Source organism: Portunus trituberculatus, chromosome 25 (genome assembly GCF_017591435.1).
Source record: "Portunus trituberculatus isolate SZX2019 chromosome 25, ASM1759143v1, whole genome shotgun sequence".
Taxonomy (NCBI): domain Eukaryota; kingdom Metazoa; phylum Arthropoda; class Malacostraca; order Decapoda; family Portunidae; genus Portunus; species Portunus trituberculatus.
Genome location: NC_059279.1, coordinates 17,169,441 through 17,188,116, shown reverse-complemented (window position 1 = coordinate 17,188,116; position 18,676 = coordinate 17,169,441). Strand labels below are relative to the sequence as shown.

The 18,676-nt window shown below is 37.9% G+C and overlaps 1 protein-coding gene across 1 annotated transcript in view; it reads right to left on the bottom strand.

Annotated features, from left to right (window-relative positions):
• LOC123508545 (calcitonin gene-related peptide type 1 receptor-like) overlaps nucleotides 1-18,676 on the bottom strand; it is a 264,938-nt gene that overhangs the window by 148,789 nt on the left and 97,473 nt on the right. The window contains 1 exon segment of the mRNA XM_045262286.1: nucleotides 8,135-8,290. Coding sequence (XP_045118221.1) covers nucleotides 8,135-8,290 — 156 coding nt within the window.

Genomic DNA, 18,676 nt, shown 5'->3' with positions numbered 1-18,676 from the left:
AGAGGTCAGAGGATTAATGGCCAGTCTTCACTATTTTAATCACATAAGTTTCTGAAGGTGTTTGAAAATGGAAACTAAAGACCAGGATGCATTTTGTCCATCGCCTGGTTAACTTCTTCATTAGTGGGACGCGTCTGTTTCTGTTAGTTCTGTGTGTGATTAGACCATTTTATTTACATTAGCAAGGGTCTTTTTTACACTCTCACTCTCTCCCTCATTATATCATTTCTCCCTGACCTTGGCCCTGCTGTTACTTCCTTTACCCCTTCGTGTAGTTAAGAGTTATTGACTTTTCTTAATATTTTTTTTTCTTTTCTCAACCTTTTCAGTACTGGGACGCATTTTTGACTTTGATTTATTTAGATGTGATTTTTTTTTTCTTCTCATTTTTTTTTTTTTTTTTTTTTTTTGTGCTGGGACGCATTTGGGTGTGTGTTTTTTTCTTCTTTCTTCTCATTATTCTTTTTTTTCGTTAACCTTCATCATTTTACCTATTCTTTTTTTTTTTTCGTGAGTTTTTGTTCATTATTTCCTGTTGTCTATTCATTTCAGTGTGTTTGTGTGTTTGTGTGTTTGTGTAAGATTTATAAGTTAATTTATTCATTTATTTATCCTCCAGTATTTCTATCGTTAACCTTCATCATTCTGTCTATTCTTTTTTTTTCTATTTTCATCTAATTTTCTGTAAGCTGATTAATTATTTTTCCTGTCATTCTATTTCTGTTTTTTTTTTCTATTTTTATCTGCTAATTTTTTTTTCTGTAAGCTGATTCATTCTTTTTCCGTCTACCTATTCCTCTGTTTTTTTTCTATTTTCATCCTCTAGTATTTCTGTAAGGTGATTAATTATTTTCCTGTCATTCTATTCTTGTTTTTTTCTCTAATTTCATCCTTCATTTTTTCTGTAAGCTAATAAATTCTTTTCCTGTCATTCTATTCCTGTTTTTTTTCTCTAATTTCATCCTTCATTTTTTTCTGTAAGCTAATAAATTCTTTTCCTGTCATTTTATTTTTGTTTTTTTCCTCTATTTTCATCTACTATTTTTTCTGTAAGCTAATAAATTCTTTTCCTGTCATTCTATTCCTGTTTTTTTTCTCTAATTTCATCCTTCATTTTTTTCTGTAAGCTAATAAATTCTTTTCCTGTCATTTTATTTTTGTTTTTTTTCCTCAATTTTCATCTATCTACTCTTAAGCTAATAAATTCTTTTCCTGTCATTCTATTCCTGTTTTTTTTTCTCTAATTTCATCCTTCATTTTTTTCTGTAAGCTAATAAATTCTTTTCCTGTCATTCTATTCCTGTTTTTTTCTCTATTTTCATCTACTATTTTTTCTGTAAGCTGATTAATCTTTCCCTGTCATTCTATATTCAACATTTACCATTTCACCATTTCATATTTTTTTTCCCATATTTTGTAAGGTAACCTCGTCTATTTTTTCATTCTTTTTATATCTATTTTGCTACTCTCCCTCTGCCTATCTTGTGCCATCTCACTTATATATATTTGTCTGTTTTTCCTTTTCCTTTTTTTTCAGTATCTTTTTTTCATCTTTATATTTCTGTCTTTTTCTATCTTTATTTTTATTTAAGTATGTTTTGTTTTTTTTTTTTTTTCCTATTACTTATTCGCTGTTGATTGTGAGACAAGTTATTTTTTTATTTGTTTATTCTATTTTCTTGTTTGTTTTGATTATGTCTTTATTTTGTGTCTTATTTTCCTGTTTATCTTGTTTTCTCACCGTTTCTTTCGCTTTCTCATTTGTTTTCCTTTTTTTTTCCTTTTCTTCTGTTTTTCTCTGTCTTTCTCCTTGTCTCTCTCTCTCTCTCTCTCAATTGTTTTTCCTTTATTTCTTTCCTTTTCTTCATTATCTCCTATGTTTAAATTTTTGTCTATTATTCTCTTCTATTTATTTATTTTGCCTTGCCTATTACTATTCTTTTCTTCTTTACTTTATTTCTATTTTCTTATTTTCGTCTCTTTCCATTTATTTTCTCTTTCTTCTTCTTTGAATCTTCTTCTTATCTTTCTTTTTTGTTTTCCTTCCTTTCTTTTTCTAATTTTCTGCTTCTGCTTCTTCTCTTCTCTTCTCTTTCTCTATTTATTTTGAGTTTCTGTTTCTACTTTTTTTCTATTTCTCTCTTCTTTTCCTATTTATTTTCACTAGCTATTTCTTTTTCTATTTTCTTGTTTCCCTCTTTACATTTTTTCCCAACCATTTCTTTCGCTTTTTTCTTTTTTTTTTTTTTTCTTCCTTCTCATCTTTACCTTCTGTGTTTACCGTTAATTTCTACCTATTATTTATCTCTGTTCTCTTCTTTTCTTCGATTAGCTATTTTTATTTTGCCTATTTATCTCTTCTTTTCTTATTTACTTTGATTATTGCTATTTTCTTATTATTTTCTTCACTTCCCTATTTATTTTGTCTTCCTATATCTATTTGTCTTTTCATTCTTTTTTTTTTTATTTATTTTGATTATCTCTTACTATTTTGTGTATTTTTTCCAGTTGTTTTCCTCTATTTCTTTCCTTTTTTTTCATTTTCTCCTACTTATATTTCTCTATTTTGCTTTTCTAATTCATTTTTTTTTCTTTAGTATTTCTCTCTCTCTCTCTCTCTCTCTCTCTCTCTCTCTCTCTCTCTCTCTCTCTCTCTCTCTCTCTCTCTCTCTCTCTCTCCTTGTCATCTTCTCCACACCTGCATAATTGACAGCTGTGGGAGTCAAACCTGGTCATCACACACCTGCTGGGAACTTCACCTTAATATTTATTTTCTCCTTTCTCTTCTTTCTATCTCTTTCTCTTTTTTTTTCCTTCTCTCTTTTCCCTCTCAGCTTGTTTCCTTCTGTTTCTCTCTCTTTTCCTCTTCTCTATCTGTCTGTCTGTCTGTCTGTCTGTCTGTCTGTCTGTCTGTCTGTCTGTCTGTCTGTCTGTCTCTCTCTCTCTCTCTCTCTCTCTCTCTCTCTCTCTCTCTCTCTCTCTCTCTCTCTCTCTCTCTCTCTCTCTCTCTCTCCTCCTCCTCCTCCTCCTCCTTTTTTCTTCCTTTTCCTATACATTCCTTTCCTTTTTTCTGTCTTCCTTCTTTTCTTTCTTATATACTCCTCTTCCCTTTTTATCTCTTCTCTTGTCTTATTTTCTTTCATTCTCCCTTTCCTTCTCTATCTCTCTTTTTCATCTTTTTCCCATCTTTCCTGTATGACCATGGAAGAAGATAGAGAGACTGAGAGAGAGAGAGAGAGTGAGAGAGAGAGAGAGAGAGAGAGAGAGAAAATAGTTCCCTTTTTTTATCCTTCCTTTCATTTTTCCTCATAAAAGAGACACTATCTTATTTACCTTACCACCACCACCACCACCACCACCACTACTACTACTACTACTACTACTACTACTACTACTACTACCACCACCACCACCACTATTACGCAACATCAACCTACAATCTTCAGCTGATTCATCCATCGTGGCCAATATATCCGTGTTACAAAAGAGAGACAGGGAAGGAAATGGGAGAGGAAGAAGGGCGAAGGAAAATAAAGAAAAATCACTCTGGCTGAAAGTTTTTGGCCCGAGTTTACGTTTTCTGTGGTGAAGAAAACGAGGTGTGGTTGTGTTGAGGTTTACATTTGTTCAGTGTTTGAGTTGTTTGTTGTGTTTTTTTCTTTTGTTTATTTATTTGCTTTTTTTCATTTCTTTCCTTCTTTCTTTTCCTTTTTTCTTCTTTCGTCCATTCGTTAATTCTTTCTTTCTTTTCTATTTATTTTTTCTTTTTCTTTTTCTTTTTCTTCTACATTTCTATTTTTTTTCTTTCTTTCCTTCCTTCCTTCCTTCTTTCCTTCCTTTCTTCCTTTTTTCCTTCTTTCTTTTTTCTTTCTTTCTCTCTTCTTTCTTCCTTCTTTCCTTCCTTCCTTCCTTCCTTCCTTCCTTCCTTCCTTCCTTCTTTCTTAACTACCTAACCAGCTACTACTACTACTACTACTACTACTACTACTACTACTACTACTACTACTACTACTACTACTACTACTACTATCCCCAATTTTTATAAGCTAAATTAAAGGTGAAATTACTTTGAAAATCAGTAGTAGTAGTAGTAATAATAGTAGTAGTAGTGGTGGTGGTGGTGGTGGTGGTGGTTACATTCTTTTCTTACCTTGTATAAACTTCCTTTCTTGTTTTCTTTTCTTCTTTATTTCTCTTCCATCTTTCCTTTCATCTCTTTTATCGCTCTCCTTTATTTCTCCCCTTCCTGTGATTCCAATCCGACTCTCCTTAACATTTCACATTTATCGCCAAACTCTTCTCTTTGTCTCTTTATTTATCCTCTCTTTATTTCTTCTTTCTTCTTCTATTCCTGCTTTTTATCGGCCATTATGCTTTACCTCCCTTTTTATCGCCTTTTGATGCTTTTGTTTCCTTTTGCCAACTTTTATAGCTTTTTTTCTTATTTCTTTTTTTATTCTCTGTGTTTATGTTTATTTCCTGTTTGTTTTCTCTTCTTCTTCATCTTCATTATTTTTTTTTTCTACTTGTCTTTTTTCTTCTCTTCTCTTTCTCTTTGTCCTTCTCTTTTTCCTTTTTGTTTTCCTTTTCCTTCTTCTCCTTTTCCTTCTTTTCTTCTTCTTCTTCTTCTTCTTCTTCTTCTTCTTCTTCTTCTTCTTTTTGTTCTTGTTCTTGTTCTTGTTCTTGTTTTGTTCTTGTTCTCCTTGTTCTTCTTGTTCTTGTTCTTGTTCTCCTTGTTCTTCTCCTCCTCCTCTCCTCCTCCTCCTCCTCCTCCTCCTCCTCCTCCTCCTCCTCCTCCTCCTCCTCCTCCTCCTCCTCCTCCTCCTCCTCCTCCTCCTCCTCCTCCTCCTTCTTGACAGTCTTCATGTTTCTTCCTAATTCTTCATCCCTTCCCTATTATTTCTTTATGGTCATTTTTCTTCTTTATTTTCTCTTCCCTCTTCTTTGAATCTTCTTCTTATCTTTCTTTTTCTTCTTTTCCTTCCTTTCTTTTCTAATTTTCTGCTTCTGCTTCTTCTCTTCTCTTCTTTTCTCTCTCTCTCTCTTTATCTCTCTTTTCTCTCCCATATTTACTCTATTTGCTCTTAATCTGTTTCTATCTTCTTGTTTCCCCTCTTCCCCTTCTTATCTCTAATCTTTGCCCTTCCTTCCTTCACCCTAATTCCTGCTATGTCTCTGTCTCTCTTTCTCTCGCCTTTTCCTCTTTCCCCTCTCGTTTATTCTCTCCCCTCCTCTCTCTCTGTCTTTCTCTCTTCATCACAAGCTGTATCGTAATTCTCACTTTTCATTCTTCAAAGCATTCTCTCTCTCTCTCTCTCTCTCTCTCTCTCTCTCTCTCTCTCTCTCTCTCTCTCTCTCTCTCTCTCTCTCTCTCTCTTTTATCAGTTTCTGCCAATTCTCCCCTCTTTCTCTTTTTTTCGCGTTTCCTTCCTTCTTCTTTACTTTCATTTTTGTTTTTCTTTTTTATTTATTTCTAAGTCGCTTCCTTCATTCATTCCTTCACCTCACTCTCCCTTCCTGCTTCCTTTCTAATATTTGTTTAACTTCCTTCATTCCTTCTTTTTTCTTTTATCAATTTATTCATCTCATCTATCCAGTTTTGTATTTATTTATCCATTTATTTGTTTACTTTCGCTCACACAAGGTCTGGTAAGAGTGAAAACCTAGAATTGTCACGAATAAACTGAGAATATGAGTCAGTGAATGTGTGTTAGGTTAGGGTTAGGTTAGGTTCAGTTAAAGTTAAGTAAGGTTAGGTTAGGTTGAGGTTTGTTTAGGTTAGGTTAGGTTAAGTAAAGGTTGAATTGAGTTAGGTTAAATTAAGGTTAGGTTAGGCTAGGTTGGGTTTCGTAAGGTTATGCTGAGTTAGGTTGACTTAGGTAAGGTTAGGTTAGGTTGGGTTAAGGTAGGTTACGTTACAGATGGCTTAGGTTATGTTAGGTTGGGTTGACTTAGGTAAGGTTAGGTTAGGTTAGGTTAGGTTAGGTTGGGTTGGGTTTGGTCAGGTTAGTACTGGCAGTCCTTTCCTCCCCGCGACACTCTCTGAGGCTAATAATGAGAAAGAGCAGCGCTGGACGAGCCAATTAAAAAAAGCCAGCACGATCTTCAGGACGCGTTAATTAAAACCACGTGTCATCTTGAGATATTCGTCTATAGGTTAATTAACGGCAGGTGTCCCCGGATCTCCTGCGCCACCTTAGTTAATTAGAATCACGTCACACCTGAACTGACCTAATTACAGCTTCGTAACACCGCATCTTATTTTACCTGTCGTGTCTCAGTCTGATTGAAGAACAAAAATAATATGGGTCTTGTTTTTTTTCAGCTGTGACTTGTATTTACATTTAGGTGAGTGTATGTATGTGTCATTTGAAGTGTCGTGTCAGGTGAGGAAAGCCCGTGAAGTGAGTCAGGATTAATTAATGTATATCTAATCAGCTAATTGCCTCTTTTGAGCTTGTTAACGTCGTGTCTTCCATCTCATTGCATCGCTGCCTCTCTGCTGCACAAGACTTCCCGCTTTTTTCTCTTCAGCATTTCCTCCCTGCGTGCAAGAGTTAACTGGTATTTTCCTGCATTTCTTTCATTAGTAAACTCAAGTCGTCTCTCTTCCATACGAGTGCAAGAGTTAACTGGTACCTTCACTCAGTTTTCTATCTCGTAAACTCTTTATTCTCTCCTTCGCACTAGTACAAAAGTAAACAAATATTTTTACTCAATTGTTTCACCGGTAAACTTAAACAGTCTCTCCACACTAGTGCAAGAGTTAACTGTACCTTCACTCTTGTTTATTCTCTGGTACCCTCGATATTCTCTCCTCCTCACTAATGCAAGAGTAAACAAATATTTCCACTCAATTCTTTCACTAGTAAACTCAACATCATCTCACCTCCACACTAGTGCAAGATTTAATTGGTACCTTCACTCAGTTTTCTCTCTTGTAAACTCCTTATTCTCTCCTTCACACTAATACAAAAGTACACAAATATTTTCACTTAATTCTTTCACTGGTAAACTCAGACAGTCTCTCCACACTAGAGCAAGAGTTAACTGGTACCCCCAATATTCTTTCCTCCACACAAATATTTTCTCTCAATTCTTTCACTAGTAAACTCAACATGACCTCACCTCCACACTGCTACAAGATTTAATTGGTACCTTCACTCAGTTTTCTATCTGGTAAACTCCTTATTCTCTCCTTCACACTAGTACAAGAGTAAGCAAATATTTCCACTCAATTCTTTCACTGGTAAACTCAGACAGTCTCTCCACACTACTACAAGATTTAAGTGGTACCTTCACTTCACCTTTTTTTTTTCTGTGGTAAACTCCTTATTCTCTCCCCACACTAGTACAAGAGTAAACAAATATTTCCACTCTTTTCTTTCACTAGTAAACTCAAACAGTCTCTCTACACTACAACAAGAGTTAAATAACACATTCACTCATTTTAATCACTGGTACCCTCAATGTTCTCTTCCTCCACACTAGTACAGGTGTAAACATATTTTCACTCAATTCTTTCACTAGTAGACTCAACATCATCTCACCTCCACACTAGTGCAAGAGTAAACTGTACCTTCACTCATTTCTTCCTTGTTAAACTCCTTATTCTTCTCCCCACAATAGTACAAGAGTAAACTAATATTTTCATGCATTTCTATCACTAGTAAACTAAACATTAAGAGGGCCGGAGTTATAGATGGGAAGAGGAAGAGGAAGGAAGGAGGGCTGAAGCTATAGATGGGAAGAGGAAGAGGAGGAAGAGGGAGGAAGAAGGGGGCTGGAGCTATAGATGGGAAGAGGAAGGAGAGGGCTGGATCTACATAAGGGAATAGAAAAAGGAAGAAGAAGAGGAGGAAGAAGAAAAAGTACATGAGCTATAGATGGAAGCGAAGAGAAAGAGAAAAAAGAGACAAAAACACACAGAGACACACAGACAAACACACACTGACAAACACACAGAGAAACACACAGAGACAGAGAAAAAGAGACAGAAACACAGAGACACACAGACAAACACACAGAGACAGATGGACACACTAAAATAATAATAATAATAATAATAATAATAATAATAATAATAAAACAGAACAGATTGAGAGTTATCAGACAGGCAACCACGAGTACTTACCCAGAGCAGGATCAGGGAGTGGAATCTGTGCATGTAGCTCATCACATTCCTCCTTCCTCCTCTCCACTTCTGGGTCTGTCATAAAGAGCCTGTCCCCTTCTTCTGCCGAGGAGAGGGAGGAGTTGAGCCCTCTCTCCTCCCACCCTAAGTCCGCGTCTGGAGGAAAGAAAAAAAATAAATAAATAGATCTCTGAGTTAGCTGTAGGGAAAGAAAATGGTGATGATAGGACTGGGGTGGGGAAAAAAACAGTGATGAAGAGGGAATAGGAGGTGAGGAATGCATAGTTTAACATGAGGAAAATGGAATGATGATGGGGAAAGAGAGAAAAGAGGGCGAAAAATGGTAGTTTTTTGTGAGGAAAAGAAAATAATGATAGGAAGGACAGTAAAAAAGAAATAAGGATGAAGGAAAAGGAAGGGAAGTAGTATATATTAAAAGAGAGGAAAAAGGGAATGTTTGAAGAAAGTGTAGGAAGGAAAAGAGAGGAAAAATATCGATAAGAAAAAAAAAGGAAAAAATTTATAGATTACTCAGTTAGCGAAAGGAAAAGAAAATGTGATGATAGGAAGGTAAAAAAAGGGGAAAATAATGATGAAGGGAAGGAGAAGGAAATGTCAGTAATGGATAGAGAGGAAAAAGGAAAGCGTTAGATGTGAATTGAGAGAAAAAAGGAAAAATAAGAGGAAAAGAAGGGAATCGGAAGAGAAAGTCGAAAATGGAGAAAAAAAATGAGAAGAGAGAGAGAGAGAGAGAGAGAGAGAGAGAGAGAGTTATCCTACCAAGAAAAATCGTACAGGAGAAAATTACGTTGTGTGTGTGTGTGTATGTGTGTGTGTGTGTGTGTGTGTGTGTGTGTGTGTGTGTGTGTGTGTGTGTGTGTGTGTGTGTGTGTGTGTATGGGGCCGACGCCTGAGAAAGTTGATAAGAAGTTAACTATTTTACATATTTTGCAGCCACACAAAAATTCTCGCCACCATATTCAAGAGAGAGAGAGAGAGAGAGAGAGAGAGAGAGAGAGAGAGAGAGAGAGAGAGAGAGAGAGAGAGAGAGAGAGAGAAAGGGAAGTTCTGTACACGTAATATGTCTAGAAACTCGTAAAAATGGAAGAAAAATAGGAAAAAAAAATAAAACTGAGAGGAAAAAGAAAAAAGTAAAAATGCTCCTCCTCCTTCTCTCCTCCTCCTCCTCTTCCTCCTCCTCCTCCTCCTCCTCCTCCTCCTCCTCCTCCTCCTCCATTGAAGGAAACATTATTATTTTTTCTTCTCCTTCATAGAATGTTTGTTTTCCTCCTGTCACGCGTGAGTTGAAGGACATTACTCTTCAAACTGAGGGAGGGAAGGAGAGAAGGAGTGAAGGAATGAAGGAAGGAAGGAGGAAAGGAGAGCAATGAAAGAGAAAAGGAGAGGAGAGAAGAAATGAAGAAGAGAGGAAAGGAAGGTCAGTTGAGTGGTCGAGTGAAGGAAAGGAAATTGATACTGAAGGAAAAGATTGAATTTAGTTGGAGATGAAGGAAAGAAGGAAGGAAGGAAGGAAGGAAGGAGGGGAGGTAATCTATATTGTGCGAGTGAATGAAGGAAGGAGGAAGTGAAGGAAAGGAAACGAAGGAAGGACGGAAACAAATAATGAAGGAAGAAGGAAGGAAAAAAAAGGAATAGTAATGGATGATGTGAGAGTGAATGAAGGAAGAAAGAAATGAAGAGAATGAAGGAAGGAAGGAGGGGAACAAATAATGAAGGAGGAAAAGAAAGAAAGGAAGGAAGGAAAGAAAGAAAGAAAGAAGGAAAGAAGAAAGTCACAATGATGATAACAACTGGAAGAGGAGGAGGAGGAAGATGAATAAACACAAGAAAGCAAAGAAGAAAAAAAGGAAAGGAAAGAAGGAATGAAGGAAAAAAAGAAAGAAAGAAAGAAAGAAAATGGAGTGATTAAGGTGGCAATGATGATAAAAGGAAGAAATGGAAAAAGTGGAGGAGGAGGAGGAGGAGGAGGAGGAGGAGGAGGAGGAAAATGAATGACCACAAGGAAGAAAAAAAAAGGAAGGGAAGGAAGGAAACAAAAAAACGAAGGGAGTGATAAAGGTGACAATGATGATAAAAGGAAGAACTGGAAGAAGTGGAGGAGGAGGAGGAGGAGGAGGAGGAGGAGGAGGAGGAGGAGGAGGAGGAGGAGGATGACAAACAAGGATAAAGGCATTATTAGTTTGAATGGATTAAAACTTTTACTTCATCTATATATTTATCGTCTCTTTATAATTAATTGACGCTAATTCCTGTAATAAAATGAATCACGTATTTTTATTTGTCCAATTAGAAAGTGTGTGTGTGTGTGTGTGTGTGTGTGTGTGTGTGTGTGTGTGTGTGTGTGTGTGTGTGTGTGTGTGTGTGTGTGTAAATTACGTTGTTTGATGTCTTTGTTTGTCTGTCTGTCTGTATGATTGTTTCCTTAAATGTCTGTCTGTCTGTTTTATGTCTGTCATCGTGTTTTTTTTTTTTTTTTGTATATATTTATCAGTCCACACACACACACACACACACACACACACACACACACACACACACACACACACACACACACACACACACACACACACACACTAAGGGTTTGTGCACAATCGTACCATTGTTTATTCTCTCTCTCTCTCTCTCTCTCTCTCTCTCTCTCTCTCTCTCTCTCTCTCTCTCTCTCTCTGAGTTCGATACGTCGCCACAAATTTCTTTCCGGTACAATTTTGCAGAATTCTTTATGGTTTGAATACACTGCCTCGTATTTCAGAGAGAGAGAGAGAGAGAGAGAGAGAGAGAGAGAGAGAGAGAGAGAGAGAGAGAGATGAGAATGTTGACTGATATGATTCTCTCTCTCTCTCCTCTCTCTCTCTCTCTCTCTCTCTCTCTCTCTCTCTCTCTCTCTCTCTCTCTCTCTCTCTCTCTCTCTCTCTCTCTAATCGGCCCTACCTTTGACCACACACACATGTAAGGGCACGGCGCTCCAGCAGGTAGACTGACGGTAATTGCCTTGTCTCACCTGGATTACTGATGCTCAACAGGTAGTAGTAGTAGTAGTAGTAGTAGTAGTAGTAGTAGTAGTAGTAGTAGTAGTAGTGGTGGTGGTAGTAGTAGTAGTAGTAGTAGTAGTAAATAGATAAATAAAATAGTCATAACTGTAACGAAAATAAATATGTACTGCAAAACATCTGAGGCTTCCCATTGTGTTAGAGAGAGAGAGAGAGAGAGAGAGAGAGAGAGAGAGAGAGATTGACTAAATATTTCCTATCACAGCAGAGCAAGGTATATTTTTTTTCTCTTTCTCTCTCTTTCTCTTTCTCTTTCCCCATTTTTTTCTCAGTTCCATTTTTACTTTTTTTTCTTCAGATTTTCCAATTTTATATAGTACGTCCCATCAAATCCCCTTTTCCTCCTCCTCTTCCCTCTCTCCCTCTTTCTCTCCCCTCTCTTCTGTCTCTTCATCTCTTCTCCACTCTTTTCTCTCTCTTTTTTCCTCTCCTTTATTTGTAGGGAATCAGTGGACATATAAAAAAAAAACACACACACACACACACAAGAGTACTTTCCTTCTATCACTGCCATAATGTTCCCTCTCCTTCCTTCCTTCCTTCCTTCCTTCCTTCCTTCCTTCCTTCCTTATTTTTCCTTTATTACCCCGCCAAGTTGCCCATAAGGTTCCATCCACGTGTGTAATTTACCTGTAATCTCACCTGTGCTTACCTGTGTTCACCTGCTCTCACCTGTTCTGGCGGCCTAATCCTCCCACGTTATAACCTCAGCTGGGGTCTTTTCATCTTACACCTTTGCCGCAACCTCCCTCTCTCTCTCTCTCTCTCTCTCTCTCTCTCTCTCTCTCTCTCTCTCTCTCTCTCTCTCTCTCTCTCTCTCTCGCTCTCGCTCTCGCTTTTGTTGTTGTGTTTTTGTTGTTATTTTTGTTGTTGTTGTTGTTTTAGTGTTAGTAGTAAGAGTTGTAATTGTTTTCTTTTTTGTTGTTGTTATATCGAAGTTTGTTATCCACACTCGAAATTGTTGTTGTTGATGTTATTGTTGTTATTATTTATTATTATTCTGTCTCTGTCTCTTTCTCTCTCTCTCTCTCTCTCTCTCTCTCTCTCTCTCTCTCTCTCTCTCTCTCTCTCTCTCTCTCTCTCTCTCTCTCTCTCTCTCTCTCTCTCTCTCTCTCTCTCTCTCTCTCTCTCTCTCTCTCTCTCTCTCTCTCTCTCTCTCTCTCTCTCTCTCTCTCTCTCTCTCTCTCTCTCTCTCTCTCTCTCTCTCTCTCTCTCTCTCTCTCTCTCTCTCTCTCAAGACGCTCGCGAGATGCATGACAAACAGAAAGTCGTGAGGCAGGAAGTCTTTGATTGGGCCAGACTGCAGCGATGATTGGCACACACACACACACACCACACACACACACACACACACACACACACACACACACACACACACACACACACACACACACACACACACACACACACACACACACACACACACACACACACACACACACACACACACACACACACACACACACACACACACACACACACACAAGTGGAATGGAAGTTTTGCAATTACTCCCAATTTTTCCTGCAGCTGTTCTTCTTATTGTCCTTCTCTTACTACTACTGCTACTGCTGCTACTACTACTACTACTACTACTACTACTACTACTACTACTACTACTACTACTACTAATACTACTACTACTAATAATAATAGTAGTAGTTCTTCTTTTTCTTGTTCCTGTTCTTCTACTACTACTACTACTACTACTACTACTACTACTACCAAGAACAACAAAACAACAACATTACTCAATACAACACCACCACTAACACCACCACCACCACCACCACCACCAGCACCATCAGTATCCTTCCTGGAAAACCTTCATATCCCAAAGACAAGTAGAATCTGATCTCCTGTACTTATGAATTCTAAACGTTACATTCCCCACACATTTATAGGCCTACCGCTGCTGTGAAGTGGGTGGAGGTGGAGGTGGAGGAGGGTGGGGAGGTGGATGGAGAGTGTGAGATGGGATGAGAAGGGGAGAGGAAGTGGAAGAGAGAGAGAGAGAGAGAGAGAGAGAGAGAGAGAGAGAGAGGTAGTGATTGTAAGGGAAAATGTGGGAGGGAGAAGAAGTAATGGATGCTGAGTGAGGGGACAGTGACGGAGTAGAAGGGGAGTTGGAAGTTGATAAAAGTTAGGAAGGGTAGAGAGGAATAGTAGTGTGGGTAGGAGAGTGATACTAACCTAACCTAACCTAACCTAACCTAACCTAACCCTAACCTAACCTTAACTAATCTAACCTCAGTTCACGTAACCTAACTTAATGTAACCTAACCTCACCTAACCTAACTTAATCTAACAACTTCACCTAACCCAACTTCATTTAACTTGATCTTATTTAACCTAACTTTATTGAACGGAACTTGTACTTAACCTAACTTCACCTAAGATATTTTTATTTAATCTAACTTAACTAATCTTACCTGATCTAATTTGATCCTAAACTAACCTAACTGAACCTAACCTAACCTAACCTAACCTAACCTAACTTGACTTAACCTAACCTAACCTAACCAAGCCTAACCTCTTAGATAGGTGGGAGGGAGGGAGGGGGGACAGTGAGGTAGGCCTATAAGGGGTGGGAGGGAGTGAGGAATTTGAAGGCTTGTAGAATAGGCTCGTCGTAGTTTTAAGTTGATATAGTGTGGCCCGCATGGTGTCTCTCTCTCTCTCTCTCTCTCTCTCTCTCTCTCTCTCTCTCTCTCTCTCTCTCTCTCTCTCCGAACCATCTCTTTCTCTTTTATTGCCTCTTTTATCTTTTTCTCGTGTCGTATTCCTTTCTCTCTTCTTCATTTTTCTCTCTTTCCTTCCTTTTATACATCTTTCTCTCTTTTTACTTTTTTTTTCTTTTATTTCATGCAATCCTTCTCTCTTATTTTCTTCACTTTTCTCTCTTCCTCCCTTCTGTCCTTCTTCTTCTTAATCATCTTCTTTCTACTTATTTATTGTTGTTTTTATTTGCATCTTCTTTCTATTTCCTTCTTCTTTTGTTGTTGTCTTTTCTATTTTTCCCTTTTATTTCCTACACATTCGTATTTCATTCTTTATTTGATATTTTCTGTTTTTCCGTTTTTTTCTCTCATTTCTTCTCTCCTTTTCTTTGCTTTTTTCTCTTCTTTTTCTTCTCTTTTTTTCTTTTTTCTCTTCTGTTCTGTTCTGTTCTGTTCTCTTCTCTTCTCTTCTCTTCTCTTCTCTCTCTCTCTCTCTCTCTCTCATCTCTCTTTCTCTGTCCCCTCCCCTCCTCTCCTCTCTTCTTCTCTCCCCTCCTCTCCTCTCCTCTCCCCTTTCCTTTCCTTCTAATCCATCATCCCTTTCCTCTTTTCTTCCATTCTTCTCTCCCTACACCATTTTTTTCATCCCTTTTCACTCCTCCCCTCTCTCCTCTCCCCTCTCCTTCTCCCCTCTCGTTTCTATGATTCTCTCTCCCACGCTTCCCTCCCTCCTCCCAGTTTTCTGTCCATTATTCCTTTCTCTCCCTCTTCCACTCTATTTTTACTCCTCTCCCTCCCTCCTCCTGCGCATTTCATCTTTTTCTTCTATTTTTTCTTATTTTATTCCTTTCTTGTCTCCTTTGCTAACCCAAAATCGCTTTCTCTTTCCGTTTCTGATCCCTCCTTTCCTATTTTCCTCCCTTCAATGCACAACCCTTCATCTTTCCTCCTCTTATCTTCTTTCTCCTCCTCCTCCTCCTCCTCTTCCTCCTCCTCTTCCTGCTTTTCCTTCCAACACACACTCTCCTTCATTTTTAGTCCTTTCAAAATATAATTCTCTTGTTCTTTATCTTTTTTTCCCTTTTCCTCATTTTTTAGAGAATTTTGGTATTTATTTTCTTTTTGTCTTGTTTATTTTTTTTCAGTCTTTCCAAACTTTTTCTTTAATTTGCTGTTTTTTTTCAAGTTTTTTCCTTTTTTTTTCCTTCCCTTTCTGTACCTGTTTCATTTTCCTCTTCTAAAAGCACTTTCCTCTTCTTTTTCCTCTCTCTCTCTCTCTCTCTCTCTCTCTCTCTCTCTCTCTCTCTCTCTCTCTCTCTCTCTCTCTCTCTCTCTCTCTCTCTCTCTCTCTCTCTCTCTCTCTCTCTCTCTCTCCTTTCCTCCTTTTTTCAAACATTTTCTTTTTCTTTTTCTTTCTTTTGCTTTTCCCTGCAACCCTTCTACTTTGATTTTTCTCTCCCGAAAATGTTGTCCTTTTATCTTTTCTGTTCCTCTCCACACCGATTCCTTCCCTCTTGTCGTCCATCACTTCCTCCCTGCACGCTCTCTGTCTTCATAAATTTCAGAGCAGGTAGATTGGCTGGGCAAGGAGAGGTGAAGTTAGGTTGGATAAGGCTGAGATACGTTAGGTCGAGATAAGCTGAATTAAAGTTAGGTTTGGTTAGGTTAGGTTAAGTTAGGTAAGGTAAAGTAAGGTCAGATTATATAAGGTAAGCTGAGGTAAGGTGTGACATAAGGTGAGGTAAGGCAAGGCAAGGTAAGGTCAGCCCAGGTGGAGGGATGGTTGGTGTGGATTTGACAGCTGACGTCGTGAATGTCAGAATGTGGCTTTTCAGATAAATGGCTTCCACCTGTGCGGAATCCCACCTGATCAATGTAATGTGTGTGCCTATAGGTGTGTGTGTGTGTGTGTGTGTGTGTGTGTGTGTGTGTGTGTGTGTATAATAATAATAATAATAATAATAATAATGATAACGATAATAATAATAATTCGGTTTATTTGAATGGCAGCTGTGTGTGTGTGTGTGTGTGTGTGTGTGTGTGTGTGTGTGTGTGTGTGTGTGTGTGTGTGTGTGTGTGTGTGTGTGTGTGTGTGTGTGTGTGTGTGTGTGTGTGTGTGTGTGTGTGTGTGTGTGTGTGTGTTGGATCATATGTGCTTGGAATAATTAAATCGTAAAACCGAACCGTTAGATAAGAGAGAGAGAGAGAGAGAGAGAGAGAGAGAGAGAGAGAGAGAGAGAGATCGATTTCATGAAACATTTACACTTTATCGGTCACCCACACTGTTACACACACACACACACACACACACACACACACACACACACACACACACACACACACACACACACACACACACACACACACACACACACAGTACCCCCGCCCTCCCCAAAAAAAACAAATAAAACGTTTGACAATACACATCTGTCAATACTTCTTGTAAATATTTGCACACCAACTCTCTCTCTCTCTCTCTCTCTCTCTCTCTCTCTCTCTCTCTCTCTCTCTCTCTCTCTCTCTCTCTCTTCGGTAAAGGTTAACGTATTTTACACATCTACACACGAGAGAGAGAGAGAGAGAGAGAGAGAGAGAGAGAGAGAGAGAGAGAGAGAGGACTGACAGCTGATCTTCGTCCTGAAGAAAATGAGCAGACTTGAAGGACTGAAAGAGGGAAATACTGTTATTCTTTCCTTCCTTCCTTTCTTTCTTTTTTTCTTACTTTCTTTGTTTCTCTCTTTTTCTTTCATTTTTCTCTCCATTTATTTCCTTTCTTTTCTTCTTTCCTTTCCTCCTTCCTTCCTTCTTTCCTTCCTTCCTTCCTTCTTTCTTTCTTTCCACCCTTCTTTCTTTTCTTCCTTCCTTTCCTTTCCTCTCCTCTCCTGTGATCTCCTCTCCTCTCCTCCTCTCCTCTCCATTTCTTTCCTTTGCTTTCCTTTCCTTCCTTCCTTCCTTCCTTCCTTCCTTCCTTCCTTCCTTTTTAGTGGTGTATAGTGAAGATTATTTGTTTTTGTGTTAATTTTTAGTTTTATTTATTTACATATTTTTTTGTGTAATTTGAAGTTTCGTTGTTGTTTTTTCTCTTATTTGTCTCCTTTTCCTGTTATTTTTTTTGTTTTGGTCTGTTTTGATTTGTGTCGTTCATTTTTTTCCGTTTTTTTGTGAGGTTTTGTAATTTATTTTTGTATAGAATTTGATTTTCTTTGATGTGTTTTGAATTTTTGTCTCTTTCGTGAAGGTTCCTTGATTTTTTTTTTCTTTGCTTTTGTTTTCCTTTGTTTATTCTTTAGTTCGTTTTTTTTTTCCTTCATGTTTTTAGTTTCTACATTTGTTCTTTATTTTTCAAGTTTCAAGATCTACCATGTGTTTCGATCTTCCCTGTTATAAAGCTTCATTAATTTCCATTTTTTTTTTTTTTTTCCTGTTCTACGGTAACATGAATAACAAGGCACAGAAGAACCATGCGTGCTTTGGGGTCCGAGGGGTCTCCAAGCGCACGGGTTCGAATCCTGTCCACGGTCCGAGTGTAGGTTGGGCTTCCTCACTCGGGGCAAGGGTTTCCTAGCGGGTGGGCTTTGAGATAGGAGGTACCACAAAAAGTATCCCCTTTAGCCCATAAATTCCCGTGAAAAGCCCACATGGTATAAATAAAAGATAAAAAACAATAACAACAATAACAACAATCATAACAAGCACTATACACATTTTCTCTTTTTTTCAGATACCTTGTGAAACTTCCAGCGTCCGAGACAGCCGAGCCTCGCCACACCCACAGGTAAGACTCAAACACCTCAAGTCACGGTCACTGCCACAAAAGGTTTCATCATGGTACTTTGGCCTTTATTCTGTAACACTTCCGCGCCTCACAGCACCTTCACTATTTTCCAAGGGCTCTAATTGAAATGACGCGGATTTTTAAGAGTGTTTCTGTAATTCTAGTGACGTGTTAACAAGTTTTCTGCTTTATCAACAGGAGAAAATTTTTAGAACTCGGCTAATCATCTCTTTGGTCTATTTTCAAAGGGTTCTAGTTAAAATGACACGGTTTTAAAAGATGTTTCTCTCATTCTTGTGCCACGTTAAGCTCTCTGCCTCATCAACAGAACAAATACTCTTTAGGACTATGCTTATAATTTTCAAAAGGGGTCTAATTGAATCGCACTGGTTTTAAATATGTTTCTGTAATTCTAGTGACATGTTAACAAGTTTTCTGCATTACCAACAGGACAAATACTCTTTAGAACTCGACTAAATCTCTGTGTTCTATTTTCAAAGGGTTCTAGTTGAAATTACACGGCTTTTTAAGGGTGTTTCTATAATTCTGCATGTTAATAAGTTTTCTGCATTACCAACATGACAAAAACTGGTCTTTGAAAATGGTCACGGAGAGAGAGAGAGAGAGAGAGAGAGAGAGAGTTTCTGAATATGGCACTTTCGCACCTCCCTACCCACCCACGAGCACTGTGTCCGAATCCATGTATGCGATAAACTTTGCTAATACTTCCCACTATCAATATTTACTGATGGCAATGGTCAATAAAGGTGAATACAGTCAGTAAAGGTAAATACAGTGAGTTTGGAGTTTCACAATGATAATGATGTCTATGTTTATTGTTATTTGTGGGTATTCCTGTAGCGAAACGTATGTAGGGATTCGGACAGTTAGTGTGAGGTTGCCAGAGGTCGCTACGTATTAATCATTATCTTATTCATATTGTTATTACTCTATTTATATTATTATGTGTGTGTGTGT